This window comes from Notolabrus celidotus, chromosome 11 (genome assembly GCF_009762535.1).
Source record: "Notolabrus celidotus isolate fNotCel1 chromosome 11, fNotCel1.pri, whole genome shotgun sequence".
In the NCBI taxonomy this organism is placed as follows: domain Eukaryota; kingdom Metazoa; phylum Chordata; class Actinopteri; order Labriformes; family Labridae; genus Notolabrus; species Notolabrus celidotus.
Genome location: NC_048282.1, coordinates 21043809 through 21059530, shown reverse-complemented (window position 1 = coordinate 21059530; position 15722 = coordinate 21043809). Strand labels below are relative to the sequence as shown.

General features: G+C 39.3%; 1 protein-coding gene across 2 annotated transcripts; it reads left to right on the top strand.

Annotated features, from left to right (window-relative positions):
- Positions 1 to 807: 807 nt before the first annotated feature.
- On the top strand, positions 808 to 15301 carry g6pd (glucose-6-phosphate dehydrogenase). Of its 2 annotated transcripts, none has more exons than XM_034696113.1 (13): positions 808 to 874; positions 2840 to 2961; positions 6615 to 6652; positions 6785 to 6893; positions 8810 to 9027; positions 9730 to 9888; positions 11524 to 11649; positions 11965 to 12058; positions 12149 to 12335; positions 12431 to 12666; positions 13681 to 13757; positions 13969 to 14061; positions 14155 to 15301. In XM_034696113.1, exons 1-13 carry the CDS (start codon positions 853 to 855, stop codon positions 14243 to 14245), a joined length of 1572 nt encoding a protein of 523 aa, XP_034552004.1. In that variant the 5' UTR covers positions 808 to 852; the 3' UTR covers positions 14246 to 15301. The 2 variants fall into 2 exon arrangements, with proteins under 2 accessions (XP_034552004.1, XP_034552005.1); XM_034696114.1 differs by lacking the exon at positions 808 to 874 and adding an exon at positions 901 to 1067.
- Positions 15302 to 15722: the final 421 nt, after the last annotated feature.

Sequence of the window (15722 nt, the reverse complement as noted above, 5' to 3'; positions counted from 1 at the left end):
GAACATCTACAATGAAGATACCACACCATTTAAGACCTTCCATTATCTTCATCAACAATCAACATCACCACAATAATGACCAAAGTACCAAGTGCTGGGTCGCTCCAGAGCTGAACACAGATTCTCAGAGTAGAGCAGGACAGTGTGAGTCAGCTGTAGCTGGAAGACACGATCTGCCACTGGGGACAACAGTGGAAAACAGTCTAGCTACAATGCAACAATTCTCCTACAATGCAACAATTCTCCAAGCAGAATTCCACATTTCTATTTTTTGTATTATTTAACTACTATTTTTTTAATGTAAAAACTACCTCTGCTACTCACCACTGCACTTTTATCATATTATTTTAGCCTGTACATATTAGTCATGCCTATTTGTTGTTCTTTTGTATTCATAGCTGATGTTATTGTTATTATTTTTATTTTATTTTTATTTGTATGACTTATTCTTATGCCTTGTACAAAGAGAGCACAGTTTACCTAAGTCAAATTCCTTGTGTGTTCAAGCATACCTGGCCGATAAAGCTGATTCTGATTCTGAAGTGCATAGTGCTTCCTAAAGAGCTGGGTCTTTAGCTGTCTTTTGAAAGTAGAATAGATAAAAACCATTTAATGAGAAGGTATGTCCAAACTTTTGACTGGTATTGTAACTATCTGCAGAAGAACTGTTGAAGCTTACATTTCATAAAATATCTGCATGCACTGGGGGTTGTGGATTACATTTTTCACCTGTTCATCCAGTTTAAGGCAGCACTTGCAGAGTGACAGCGTGCGCGCGCAAGTACGTGAGGGGTATGTACAGTTAAACCACGCCCCTCCTCCGCGTCGGCGACGTCACTTGATTCGACCGTGATGGGAAGTCGAGCGAGCGCTGGTGAGTTTCTCCACAAACCAATAATATCACGTTATTCTCTTTTAGTCACTTCAACAGGGAAGTAGGCAGGGCGACCAAATGCTCACCACCAGCCCCGAGCTGTTATCTCTGTGAGTCTGCGGAAAGTCTGCATCCAGTTTGTCGGGGCTCGCTCGGGGTTTAACTGCCTGGTTATCATCTCCTTATCACGGTTGTGAGTAGCTGCTGTTTCGATCTACTTCTCTAACTTTAACCATCTCTGTGTGGAGCTGTGTGTTAGCTAGGTGCAGGTCTGCTAACTTATTAGCTGTGAGGGGTAGTTTGGGGTTGGCTGCTGGTCAGATCATGTTGTCACAACATGATGTGAAGCTATGGGCTGATGACAGGGCTGTAGTTTAGCAGTTATAATCTGACCTCTTTCCCCGAGCATGGCTGGAGCTATCTCGTCCTAGAAGAATCAGTCATGAGCATCAAACTGTCTCTGTGTGTGTCTGAGCCAAGTTAACCTATCCAGCTCTGTGCAGCAGCAAAGGTTTAGCCTTGTATTTACAGGATTTGGTGGAGGATTTGACTAATATCATTATAGTTTGGTGTGGTTCTATTTCTGGGAGCTAATCAGTGACCAACTCGCAGAAATCCACCTGCAGTCCCACAAACCAAGAGCTGATTTGTGTTTATGGTTTCCACGTGTAATCTTGCAGGACAGGACTGTTTCTGTTTGTTGGAGATTTCTGAAGTGTTTGTTAAATGTGGAAATGAAGAAGAAGTCAGGGGTGGCTTTACGGTCAGGAACAGGAACTTCCTGATTGTTGTTACACTTTAAAATGAGTCAACAGGAAATCTTAGTTTTGCACTAAGATATACAACTCTTACTTATCTTGTAAATGAAGGTTGATTGCAGAATAAAAGGGCCAGTGTGTTTTTAACCTGTTCTGGTGAATAGTATACATCCCCTGTGGTTAACATCATGTAATACCTAACTCTACAGTGAAGGCTTTATTTGGTGTTTATGCAGTTAGACCAAAAAAACTCAGTATTTATTTATTTATTTATTCATTTATTCATCAACGACTTACATTTTTCTGCATTATTGATTTAATACTTGGTACATAAATAAATAAAATATTGATAATTGTTCATTTCAGCTGAATGAAATAAGTAATTGGATAATCATTGCACTTTCATTTCCTGCCAAGATAATCCTTTATTCTTCCCACAATGGGGAAATGTAAGTGTTACAGCAGCAAAGTAGACAGTGCAAAACAGTATAAAGCAAACAAGAGCATATATAGTAATTATTAGAAGAAGAAGTAGAAAAAGAAGAAGAAGAAGCGAACTTTACTGATCCCCAGGGGGGAAATAAAATGTTTCCACTCGTGTTATATTTTTTGGTCATGCTTCACGCACAGTTTGGTGTATATACATACAATTTTATGCACAAACATGCAGTGGACATGCACTTAGGGAGAGATGTCCGAGTGAGGATGCTGCCATCAACCAGTACACCCCAAGCAGTTGGGGGGTTGGTGCCTTGCTCAAGGGCACCTCGGCAGTGCCCAGGCAAGTGAACCAGCACCTCTCCAGCCACCAGTCCACTTGCCAATTATTAAAAAGTGCTAAGCTATTAAAATTAAAGAAGTAAAAATACGCATACCTTACGACGTATATACACAACTAAAGCAAAATTTAAAGTAAATTTACAAATATTTACAAAACCAGTGACACAGTGAAAAGTGTGCACAGACTTGTAGCATAGGTTTAAAACAATGTACAGAACAGAACTGAGAAGATGAGTAGAAAAAACATATTGCACATGTAAGAAAAGAGGGATGGGTAATTATTGCATGTTAATAAATAGATGGGGCAATGATCTGTTGACCACTACAACTCTGGATTTATAAATGACTAAGTTTAGTTTCATTTGGTTTTCATTGTTGCATTTTTGTCTTGCTTCATTTTGATTTATTTACTTTTTTGTATGTCTAGAAAAAATGGCCAACATCCCCCTCTCACGCTCTGAGGTATTTGGGGAGCTGAGGAAGGAGCTGCATGAAGATGAGAAGTTCCACCAGTCAGATGCCCACATCTTCATCATCATGGGAGCATCGGTGAGTGCAGGGGAAGGGGAGCAATAATCTAAAGAGAAAGTGATAACACAATACACTTGTATTAATTCAACCAGAGTGGATGGTTTTACTTTGTGAGTTGGAAGCCTAATGACTAACCAGGAGCATGGATTTACATTTTCTCTCTTTCTTTTTTATCATGTTCGCGCATTTACCGCTGAGCCACTCTGACTAGAGTCGTTGATCATAATTGGTTTGAAGTTGTGTAATAATTTTTGAAAGTACTTCAATAATTGCACATAATGTGAATAAGGAAATGTTGAAACGAATTTTATCAATCTGATGCAAACAAGCACCACTTTCGAAAGCCTCAAATTGAGACATGAAAACCTCAAACTTCCTCTCGCTTATCATCTAAAAAGCATGCCTGATAATAAAAACGTCTTTTTGTCAAACCTTTCTTTGCTAATATGAACACATTTTTTTTTCCAAAACTTGCACTTTCTTTAAAATATGTAATCACAAAAACATAACTTGTTAAACACAAACCATTGATTTATGGCTTTCTGATTGATGACATATTATGACAGATATTTATACAAAATTATTTTTTAAAAATATGCATAAACTAAGCGTACCATCTTACCAAGTATTTGATAACTACAGTTTTCAGTGGGTTGTAATTTAGTCTTCAAATCAACCCTCATTGTAATGGAAGGTTATTCCCTTCAATGATGAACAGAACAGGAATGTCTACCCTCTCTGTGTAAAAAGACAAGCTCTATCTTTCCTGTTCACTATTATTTCCTCATACGGCGCAGGTGTCCAGTTCAGGAAGAAAAAACATTCAAAGAACTCTGTGACTTTTGAAACCTGTTTCCTCATTTCCTTGTCACAAAATGTTTCCCTCTTTGCTTGTCCAAATGTGTCTTGTTCTCGTGATTCTAAAATGCAAATGTTACAGCATGCTTAAAAACTACGATCCACAAAAACACAACTCAACCTGTTCATTTAGTTTAAGGTGTCTGGTTTTACTGAAGTCATTAATGTAGTGGTGTCCTTCTTTCTCAGCTGTGCTCAGTGGAGGAGTGTGGCACTGTTGCTCATTTTTGCAGTGTCACTAACAGTCAGCATTTTTCTTTCAATGCCAGACACAGGCAGGTCGGGGCAGGCCGTGCAGACTTGGCTTCTTTTCTGGATACATGCATGTGTGTGTGGGCTGCTGTTGTTTTCCCTAAATACCAATACTCTGCACATTATCAAACAGGAACTCACTGCTACTTATTCAATAATCATCGCTGGTCAGCGTCATTATGTTCTGAAAAGTTTAGCAGGCCTGCAGTTATGTAGAAAGACATTGTTTGTACCAGATCAACTCAAGTGAACGACTTACTTCTTATCCCAAGTGTGCGACTAAAGATTACCATAAACACTGCAGCAATCATTTTCAATATTGATTTATGCGTTGATCATTTTCCTGATTAATTGAGGATTAGATTAGACTCTTTGATTTTAGTAAATTGTAAAAAATGTTGCTCCTTTTGTTAAAGCCCAAAATGACGTGCTCAAACATGTTGCTTTGTCCAAAGCCCAGAGGAGTTCTGTTGCTGTCAGAGAAAAGAGAAAATATTAACATTACGTAAGCTTGAAACAAGAAAGTAGACTTTTCTTTGTTGTTGTTGCTTTAAATGACTCAAAAGGTTAGAGGTTCATGTTTTAGATGACAACTAAATGTATGTTGCAGCTCCATGCAACAATACTGCAAATAGGAAGACTCGCAGTTCTTTTCATTTACAGTTCATACTTCAAACACACAGTCCTAAAGGTGTAGTATGCTAACAAGGCGAGACATTGTGCGTCTTGAATGAGGTGAGATTAAGGTTGTTATTTTATATTGAGCTGCCTTCTATTGTCCTGTGGTAGGTTGAATGTTTGACTCAGGTCATCACGGGTCAAACATCGCTTTATATGACGTGGTAAAAGTCTGTTTCGTCTTGTGAAAGACTTAAATCAGAAGTTTCTGTTGCATACCAACTCGGCAGCAGATTTATCATCCTTTTCTTTTTGTATATATATCTTTTTTATAATTTTAAAGCGCTCCCACCTTCCTTGCAAACTTGTTGGAATGGAATTAGGGATCCTACATGACTCGCTCTTCCGATTGGCTTGTTTTGAAAGCCCCTCAAGTTAACACTGAACTCGATAGATCAGCATTTTTCATTGATGCCCCTAAATCATGGAACACCCTCCAACTAGTGCTGGGCGATACTGAGAAAGATGTGATCATGATAACATTTTTCATATCAGTCGATATCTATAATTTTCACGATAAATATCAAATCATTCTTTCATGTCATTTTAAAGGCCGATTTTTTTCTCCTGAGTGAAAGTGGAAGAAACCCGACGGTTTGTTAGCTTGTATCTGGATTTAGTAGTCTAGTAAATAGCCGAAATATCTTAACAAATTAAGTTTAGTGGCCATTCTTGTTGAACGTGTTTTCACTCTGCTTTGAGCTGCTCCGTTTTGCATTTCCTTCAGTGTTGCTTGTTTCAGCTGTGTTTATATTCTGTTCAATGTCGTCGTCTTTTCTGTTTAATGTTGGCTGGGAACTAGCGTTTAAGACACACTAGCGCCCCCCTCCCTTTCCCTTTGTATTTATTTTGAGAAAAATAATATCAAGATAATTATCGTTATCGTTTTATCGCCCAGCCCTACCTCCAACGGACTTTAAAGTTGATATCCATTCCGTCTTTTGCAGATTTTAAGACTTTGATCTCATACCACTGTGTCTCAAACTGTATCTGTTCTAATTGACGTATTGTTTTGTGAATGATTGTGTGTTGGATTGTTGTTTGTAATGTGCCTGTGATCTCGACGACATTGGAAATGAGGAAAACAAAAAAAGGTTTTGAATTTAATTGAATTCGAAATGTTATAAGGGCAATCTTTTAATTACACTTTTATTCAGGCATTAGCAGTCCATTTCAAGAAACAGTCTTGTTTGCTAGTCTCATTAAGGCAAGGCAACTTTATTTGTATAGTGCATTTCATACACGAGGACAACTCAATGTGCTTAAAACATTAAAAGCATTGGAAACATTCAGACAAGCATAAAAGAGCACAATTAAAATGACAAATATAATAAAACAGAAAAGACAAGGAAAATTAGAAATATATTAAGAATGAAATTCAAATTTGCATTTAAAGCAAGTTAGAATAAGCTAAAATTGGAAGGCAGTGGCAAATAAAAAAGTCTTAGTCTTTGATTAAAGCAAAGTGCAAAGACTGACAGAGGGAAATGCACTTCCAGGTGAGTTTAGGACATAAATGTATTTATCACAATACTTATACAGAAGCACAATAAATAGAATATGTATGGGTATCGTAGGTATGTTTTTTTGAACCTGTCTGTAGTCCAGACTGTTGATGCACTTGCGTTCAGTGGGATTACTGTGGTTGTGCAATTCAAAACAAGCCAAAGCAGCCTACTTACCTGTTAGACAGAGTGACCTGTTGTACAGCATCATCTGCAGACCTTTATGTCATGGAAAACAACCACCCCTCTGTCAGATTACACCTGTTAAATAAGCAGTAACGGCAACTCTAAACCACAGCTTCAACACCTCATGATTGTGTCTGTGACCTGTGTTTTAAAAGTGACATTATCTGTCTGATCGTGTGTTTGCACCTGTAGGGGGATCTGGCTAAGAAGAAAATCTACCCAACTCTGTGGTGAGTGAACTCCTGACCCTGACGTACTGGTGGAAGGATTTTCCGTCAAAAGATACTCCTCTAATCTGGACTTGATCTCCTGAAGTGTGGTGTAATAACAATGAACCATCTGTTTCTCTGTTCTGTAACCAGGTGGCTGTTCAGAGATGGTCTCCTCCCCGAGCAGACGTATTTCGTGGGCTTTGCTCGCTCGGACTTGACTGTTGACGCCATTCGAGCTGCTTGCATGCCCTACCTGAAGGTAGAATTCTACACTCTGAGATAAGATTTTCAAAAAAGAATTAAAGGCAAGAAATAGGACTCCAAATGAATGTTTATGTTGCTCTTTAATAATCAAATGTTTAAATAATAAACTGATAGTTAGGGATGTAAGGATATCGATTTTTGGTTCACGATACGATTCACTCACAATTCTCTAACGATTTTCAAGAACACTGGATTGAACTCAAAACTCATTTCATTTCAATTCTCAGATATGGAGAGTTGGGATATACATTTTTTCTCTTACATTTCTTTGTAAATAAAGTAATCCTTTTTCATTTTTAAGGTGTGTTGTAACTCAAATAAAACCACTGCACACTTTTTTTCAGCACCTTGAAAAAAACTAACATCACCGTACAAAAATTCCTTGTTGGAAAATTTTAGAACAATTATAGAAAAATGGAAAGTGAACAATTCCCAAATGAAAATATTAAATATTAAAGCAAATAAGGTCAATCTCTTTAAATTAGGAATGTCAATTTCAAGTATTCTCCTTGATGGATCTTTGTAAATGATAACGATCAATTTTTTTCCATGTCAAAAATAATGCCAAATGCATTTTTTCCCCTAAATCAAATTTTCCTACCCGGATCATATTGAGGTGTTCGAAATGTTAACACGCTGAATATCAACATGAGGAGCAGGCTTATAAATAATCTCTGTGGACACTTGGTTAGAGTGAAGACTCAGACTACAACATGTGGATTTTCTGCAACAGGACAACTGAATAGAATCAGATTTTGGACTCACAGTGTCCAGTTTTCTCGTTCTTATTGAGAAAAATAGGCATTTAAACGCGGTAAAGTTTCAGCCAGGAGCATAACCGGGTCAGAATCAGTCCGGCGGCGGAGGAAAGAAAGCACCCGTGGAGACCTGTCACTCAGCTGCAGCCCCCAGCTGAGCATCTCCGCTTAGCGTCTCCACTGTGTGTAACACCTTTAGTCAGCTGATTCTGAAACATGCTTTAAACTTAAAACACCTCCACTCAGAGTGTGACGAGAGAGCAGTGCAAGAGACTTGATGTTGAACAGTATAGCGCCTTCTACTGTTTAAAATGATATCCCTATACAAATGTTGTTGAATCGATTTTAATCCACCCTTATTTGTATCGATTTTTTACCGTCTTGCGATATATCCTTACATCCCTACTGCTTGTTTTTGCTACCAGAAAGTAAAAAATAAAAACACTACTGCAGGTTTACTCTGTCAGCTCTTAGTAAGGACCTAATCGCCCTTTCAAACCACAGGTCTATTTGGAAGCGCAGTAAATCTCATGTCTTTAATGTATAGTCCAGCCGCTTGTCCCACACAAGCGGCAAACTCCGGTCTCAAACGATGAAGCCAATGCGGAAGTGATATAAACTGCAATACATCGAAAATCCGCTTGAGGCTGGCTGCAGAAACACCGGAAACCACATAGATATGAATGGGAAAAAGACTATCTTTGCAGCATTAATAAACATATTTACAGCCTGGTTCAAAAAACGGCTTCGCCCTACAATGCTAATCTCTCTTATGGCACACACTGTACGGGGGGTGAATTTTTTTCTAACGTGATTGTTAAGAAGATATTAAGATTATGAGTTTTGCCCAAATAAGGACATGACTGACGTGACTCCTGGTTGGGAACACACAGCCATTGGCTAAGAGACTCACACTACGTCACACTCTGCCTAGTTGAGTTCCGCATTACCAATATGGCTGCTGCCGTCGATTTGCGTCAAAACAGCTCTTAGGAACAGATGGGTGACGTCATGGGTACTGCGTCCATATTTTATACAGTCTATGGTCCCACATAATCCTTTGATGAATTAATTTTCTCATTCTCATTAAATCCACTCATGTATAACCCCCCCACCCCCACCCCCCACCCCCCACCCCCATCCTCTGACCCAGGTGATGGACACAGAAGCAGAGCGGTTGTCTGCCTTCTTCAGCAGGAACACGTACATCAGCGGGAAATATGCGGATGAGGCTTCTTTCTCCAAACTCAACACACACATCCTGTCTCTGCCCGGAGGACCCGAGGCAAACCGCCTCTTCTACCTGGCTCTGCCGCCCACCGTGTACCACGATGTTACCAGGAACATAAAGCTCTGTTGTATGAGCGCAAAGTCAGTATGCATGCACACCTAGATTATGAACTTTATTTTACCCAGACTGCTGCTGTCATATTCTATCCTTCTACGTCTACATATCGTCTGTTAATACATTACCTGCAGAGACGAGCTCTGTCAGTGTATCTTTAAGCTGTTCTGATACCGTTTGATGCACCATGAAGATAGTTTTTTCTTCGTTTTGAAGCCAAACCGAACAAAATGTTCTGAGCTATCTGGTTTGGTATCTTTTGGAGCACAAATAAAGGTCCTGCTTGATGTTTTCATAGAGCAGGACTTGTAAGTTGTGCCTTTTAAAAGTCTGTTTGCAATATTTACAGATTCATTTGAAGTTCAGGTTTCCTCCATTTGTGCAACCACAAGGGTAGTTTCCTTCTGAGGTGTTCTATCATAAAATAAATGAGGGTTAAATACATATGAACAGAAACACCTTTCTCGTTGATGCAATAGAACTGACAACATCACAACCTTCTGCAGAACAATCATTCTACGATATCAGCCTGAACATTACAGCCCTCATGTTTGTCCGTGTTATCAGACTGTGTTAGTTTTAGTAATGTTCCTTAGTTGATCTTTGCCTTGTACACGTTTCATCTCTCAACTCAAGTGAAATCCACAGGAGTGCAAAAAAAAGCCTGAACCAGTTATGTCCCTCTGATGAGACTCAATACGTTTCTCTTCTTCTTGTATCTTCCACAGAGGCTGGACCAGAGTGATCGTAGAGAAGCCGTTTGGACATGATCTTCAGAGCTCTGAAGAGCTGTCCGCTCACCTCTCCTCCCTCTTCACTGAGGATCAGATCTACCGAATCGATCACTATCTGGGCAAGGAAATGGTGCAAAACCTCATGGTGCTCAGGTGAGAAACTCTGGAGACTTTACCTGCATTTATATCTTTAACATCTCTGTATGAAAAGTATGATTGTCAGATAATATGCTGAGAGCAAGAATAAACCTGGTCTGTGATCACGTGTAGAGGGACAAAGTTTCAGAGAGCCTGACTCACCTGGATTTCTAATCAATACATAATTGCTAACAATAAGGAAATACACCCACTAATAGTCTGATTAGAATGATAAGGATGTGGGTACTAGGTCAGATGTTACACCAGAAGAGAATGACTTTTCATTTCTTCTTAACTACTTTCTCAACTCAACTTTATTTATACAGCCCCTTTCATACATACAAGCATGCAGCCTACAGTGCTTCACATAAGAACAGAGAGACACAAAACAACAGACATGGGTGAAATAATAAAATACTTAATCATAAGAAAATACTTAAAATAAAATATAATCAGTCAACCTCATCCTCTGATTGCTATCTAGAGATAATTGGAGATAAAAATAAGAACCTGACAGGAACTCATCTCAGAATAACCAAGTTTGTAACTTTGTTAGCTCGGAGGCTGATCCATCTTCAGTGGAAGTCCTCTCATTCCCTGAGCTGGACTCATTGGCTGAGAGATGTGATGCAACACCTTAGACTCAAGAAACTAAGATTCACGATCCATAACTCCTCGAATGAGTTTATGAAAACATGGGAACCTTTAATGGAGTACATTAGAGTCAAGCTCGATACCCCACTAAGCTGAAAGTTACTCTGTCAAAGAAAACTCATACCCTCATAAAACTCATAACCTGCTGCCAAAATAATTAAATATAATAACTAGAGTAAAGTTGATAAAATAAGTAAGGTAAAGAATCAAAATTGAAAATCAGTTAAAGTAAAAAAACAAAAACCGGATAAATGCAAGAAATAAATAGATAACTAAATAATTAATAAATAAGATAACTAAATAAATAAGATAAATACATGTTGTGAAAACAATGATTATAATAATAACGCAGTCCAGGGCTAAAAATAAATTAATCCAAATCAAAAGCCAGATTAAAAAGTCTTAAGTATACTTTTTCACTAAACCAACGAAAACTTTATATTTCCAGGAGTAGAGAGACACTTACAGCTGAACAACTCTATTAGTTTAAACTAAAGTATGGAGGGGAGAGCGGTGGATTTAAAAAAAAGTTAACCAGTTAAATGAGGTGAGATGGGATGAAGATAAACAAATAAATAATTTAAGATGAAAATTGTATATGCACTCAAATTTGCTTTTAATATGAAAGGGGAGCTGTGGGGGCGTATTTGCCATTAGGCTTCATTTCATTAGACGTCACTGTTATAGTGGGTTAAAACAACAATAACGACACCCATGTAACTAAAGGATCCAGCATGTTTATATTTCTCCTTCTGCATTGTATTTATGAAGTGTAAAAAAAGGAGATGTTTTACATGTTTTAATTTGCAGGTGATTTAAGGTCATTAAACTGATGCAGCACTTCAGTGTCAGCTGATAGTGGTTCAGGAAATCCTCTGTGAATATCATACACAGAAAACACACATCAGCCTCCAACCAAAGAGGGAAAAAAAATTGTCATGAGTGGCTGTCTTTTCATGCTGTGAACATCATGTGATGATGTGGTGTTTGTTTCAGGTTTGGGAACCGCATCTTTGGTCCGATCTGGAACAGGGACAGTGTGGCCTGCGTCGTTCTCACCTTCAAAGAGCCGTTTGGCACTCAGGGGCGAGGAGGCTACTTTGATGATTTTGGCATCATTCGGTAAAGCAGAAACACAACAGAATCCTCGCACATCACTGAACTTATCCAATATGATGAATTTGAGCCATCTTTGGATTTCAACACACTCATATTAATGCTAAACTTGATTGGTTGAAATAAAATGTGACCTTTCTATTTGTAGAGAATCTCAATCTGCAGCCTGCAAGCTTTTTTTACTTGTTCATTGAGAATGATTGAACCAGTTTCATCTGCATTATCAAAGGATCAATGTTTATTCTAATGGAAATGATCCCAGCCATCACATCCTCTTCTTTTTGTTATTTGTTTGACCATCTGCTCGTTTGTGTCCACCAGCGACGTCATGCAGAACCACTTGCTCCAGATGCTCTGCCTGGTTGCCATGGAGAAACCAGCATCAACCAGCTCGGATGATGTCAGGGACGAAAAGGTACAGACCTGACGCTCTGCACACCTCCTCTAGTGGTTCCAGTGTGAAGAGAGATTTGATACGATGGTTAATGATTGGTTCTTCTTGCAGGTGAAGGTGCTGAAGTGCATCGCCCCAGCGTCTATGTCAGACGTGGTGCTGGGTCAGTATGTGGGGGATCCAGAGGGTGAAGGAGATGCCAAGCTGGGTTATCTAGATGATCCTACAGTTCCTAAAGGGTCCACTCAGGCCACCTTCACCACGGCTGTGCTCTATGTGCACAATGAACGCTGGGATGGTAAACAAACTGCACTTCACAAAGTAAAACCCTCCTGATCACACGTTTTCCACAGGCCTTTGTAATGCATTGTCTGTGCAATTATTCCTACTCAGGTGTTCCTTTCATCCTCCGCTGTGGAAAAGCTCTGAATGAGAGGAAGGCTGAGGTGCGGCTGCAGTTCACAGATGTCCCAGGGGACATTTTTGGAAACACATGTCGCAGGAATGAGCTTGTGGTGCGTGTGCAGCCCAATGAGGCTGTCTACGCCAAGATGATGAGCAAGAAGCCCGGCGTTTTCTTTAGCCCTGAGGAAACTGAACTTGACCTCACCTACAAAAGTAGATACAAGGTAGTTCAAGTTTCTGTACACAATATGCACTTTGCAGAGAAAATAAAAATTTTAGAAAAAATAGATTTAAAAGACCTAAAACCTCTACCAGGTTGATAGGGGTGGGATGTTCCAAAGATATTTTAATTTAATGTACAAAAACACTCAAAGAAAACTAGTAACTCACTCCTCTTCGGTGTCCCTCACAAATCCCTCCATAAGCTTCAACTGGTCCAGAACTCTGCAGCCCGCATCATTACCAGAACCCCCTCCTTCCACCATATGACCCCCGTCCTCCAGCAGCTCCACTGGCTCCCTGTCAAACTCAGAATCAACTTCAAAATCCTCCTGTATACATTTAAGGCCATCCACAACCTCGCCCCCCTGTATCTGTCCGATCTCCTCCACATTGTCACCCCCTCTCGCTCCCTCAGGTCTTCCTCCTCCCTCCACTTCTCTGTGCCCCCTGCCTCTCTCAGCACCTCTCTCAGAGCTTTCAGTCGCTCTGCTCCCCAACTCTGGAACTCACTCCCACCAGACAGAAATCCGTAACATTGACTCACTTCCCCTCTTCAAATCAAAACTCAAAACCCATCAGTGCCAAGCTGCATTCCCTGTTTAACTTCACTGCTTCATTTTAACTTGGTGTTACTTTGCTTGTTGTCTTTATTTATTTTATCATGTTGTTTTTATTGTGTTTTTAACCTCTCTGTAAAGTGTCCTTGAGTGCTTAGAAAGGCGCTTTAAATAAAATGTATTATTATTATTATTATTATTATTATTATTATTATTATTATTATTATTATTATTATTATTATTATTATTAACTGTATCATATTGTACAATAATGTGTGATAAAACTCAAATTCTAAGAGTACAGTCATACATTTAGGAGAAAAACTTCAAAATAATTCATTTTTTTCCAGCCAAGAAAACCAAGAAATGTCATGTTCTTCCCCTCTGCTCTCATTATTTTGTCCATTACAACTTGTACTTTGAAAAAGATGTTATATAAAATGTGTGTTTCCTCCTCAGGACGTGAAGCTCCCAGACGCCTACGAACGCCTCATTCTTGACGTCTTCTGTGGGAGTCAGATGCACTTTGTTCGCAGGTGTGTCTCTGTTTTCCAACCACCACTGTCTCATGTTGCTTTTTGTAAGCTGAACCTCTGCAGACAAAGCATGTTACAAATGCACAACATGGGCTCAGCCATCCACACAATGGCAACAGAGTGCATGTCTTGGCTTGAGCATGAGATGTAGAAAGAATATGTGATGTTTGCTGGATGCTACTGACTACCAAATGTCTAAATGTTTCTGCAGTGATGAACTAAGGGAAGCATGGAGGATCTTCACTCCTCTTCTTCATCATATAGAGCGAGAGAAGCCCAAGCCCATTCCTTACAAATACGGAAGGTAGGAATGTTTTTCACTCTGCCCTTTAGTTGGAGGAAGAAATTAATTCAGGACGTTCATTGATTGTGATTGTCTTTCTTTTTTTCCTCTCAGCCGTGGCCCAACTGAAGCTGACGACCTCGCAAAGAGGGTTGGATTCCGCTATGAAGGCACTTATAGATGGGTCAACCCTCACAGACTGTGAACTGTGATGAGATAAGATGAGGGAGGAGTAGAGGTAGGGGAGGAGGAGGTTTTGCAGCAGGGTAAGTGAGCTGTGTTATGTTCCAACACTGGGGTGTCTTTGAGGAAGGTGTTTCCGCCATGTGGATGTGTTGAGGTAGCAGTCAGGAGGAAACAAGCTGTTTAAAGAAAATCGAGAATATCTCAGGTATAGTACTTATTCCTTGGAGCCACTTCATCAGACATTTAAAAAGCGTTATGAACTCGTGCTTAAATCATGGACCCATCCTGCAGCTTTTTTTATTTTCTTAAGCCCACACATTCCTAGCAGCTTGTCATGTTTTTTTGTGAGATGTGGGACCATGTCAGTCGGAGAAGTAACACAAAAAAACCTGAGCCAGGATATTTCTTAAACAAAATAACTGTCTGATGATCTAGCTCCAAACCTCTGTGAATTAGGTCTTAGTTTGTCAGGATGGAAAATGGAAAAAGAATAACAAGAAAAGAGCAGAACAACATAAAACACTCAGCTGAGTCATGCTCATCCAGTGTAAGAACTGTACCAAAGACGGTCATTGAACGCAGCAGAGAAGAACACAGGACTGATTGTTCACCACCATCTAATCTTAAAAAACATGGTGATTGTAATACCATTCTGCTTTTACTGCATTTATTAATCAAGTATCTTTAACAACTTGCCTCATCTGCCTGGGACTGAAAAGGTCATGACTGTCTGAGATCAACATACAAAGAATGATGGAGGCAGTTTCTCTTCAAACATTCATACTACAGTAGTCTTAAGTGTTCTTACAGACGAGCATAACAAGCTCTCTGTCTTGTTCAGTAGCCTCCCTTTGAGCTTTATTCCCTTCTTTGTTTACATTTTTTTCAAGTTTATTTAAATTGCTGATGTTCATCTTATATTTTCAAAACATACACACAGCAGCAGCGTCTAACACTCAACAGTGAATGTCTTTGTAATGACGTGCTGTATGTATACTGCTGTTAACTGCACTCTTACATGTAAAGCTAGCTACATTTCCACTACTTGTAATAAAATAGTTTTTCTCTCTATTAATGTGTGTCACGCTTTGGGATTCTGATGAAACACTGAAGTCATTAAGTTATGTAATGGTGGTAGTCTTAAAAGGGGGTCTTTCATGTGTCCCCAGGATACTGAGTTCCCCGTATTTACTGTATATGGTTCATTACAGGAACATGACAGAGAGTTCAATGTTCCCAAGTTCAACATGTGATCTCTGACTGCACTTGCCACATCCCTCCGACAGAAGTTTGATCCGTGGATATAAGTTTTAATGTGCTGGTTTCATCAATCAATCAATCTTTATTTGTATAGCACCTTTCATACAAATTGTAGAAGCTATTTTAGTTTAAGTGGGAATTTACCTGCTGGGTTTTGGTTTTGGTTATGGGCGGGCCAGTAATTATATAAGGCAGGAGGCACAGGTGTGTGTAAATACATTCTTTTGTTTTGGGTT

Coding starts and splice junctions, on each gene's coding strand:
- g6pd (XM_034696113.1), top strand. CDS start 853: ATGGGAAGTCGAGCGAGCGCTG. Junction 9,028..9,729: donor CTCTGTTGTATGAGCGCAAA/GTCAGTATGCAT, acceptor TATCTTCCACAG/AGGCTGGACCAGAGTGATCG. Junction 12,667..13,680: donor CCTACAAAAGTAGATACAAG/GTAGTTCAAGTT, acceptor TTTCCTCCTCAG/GACGTGAAGCTCCCAGACGC.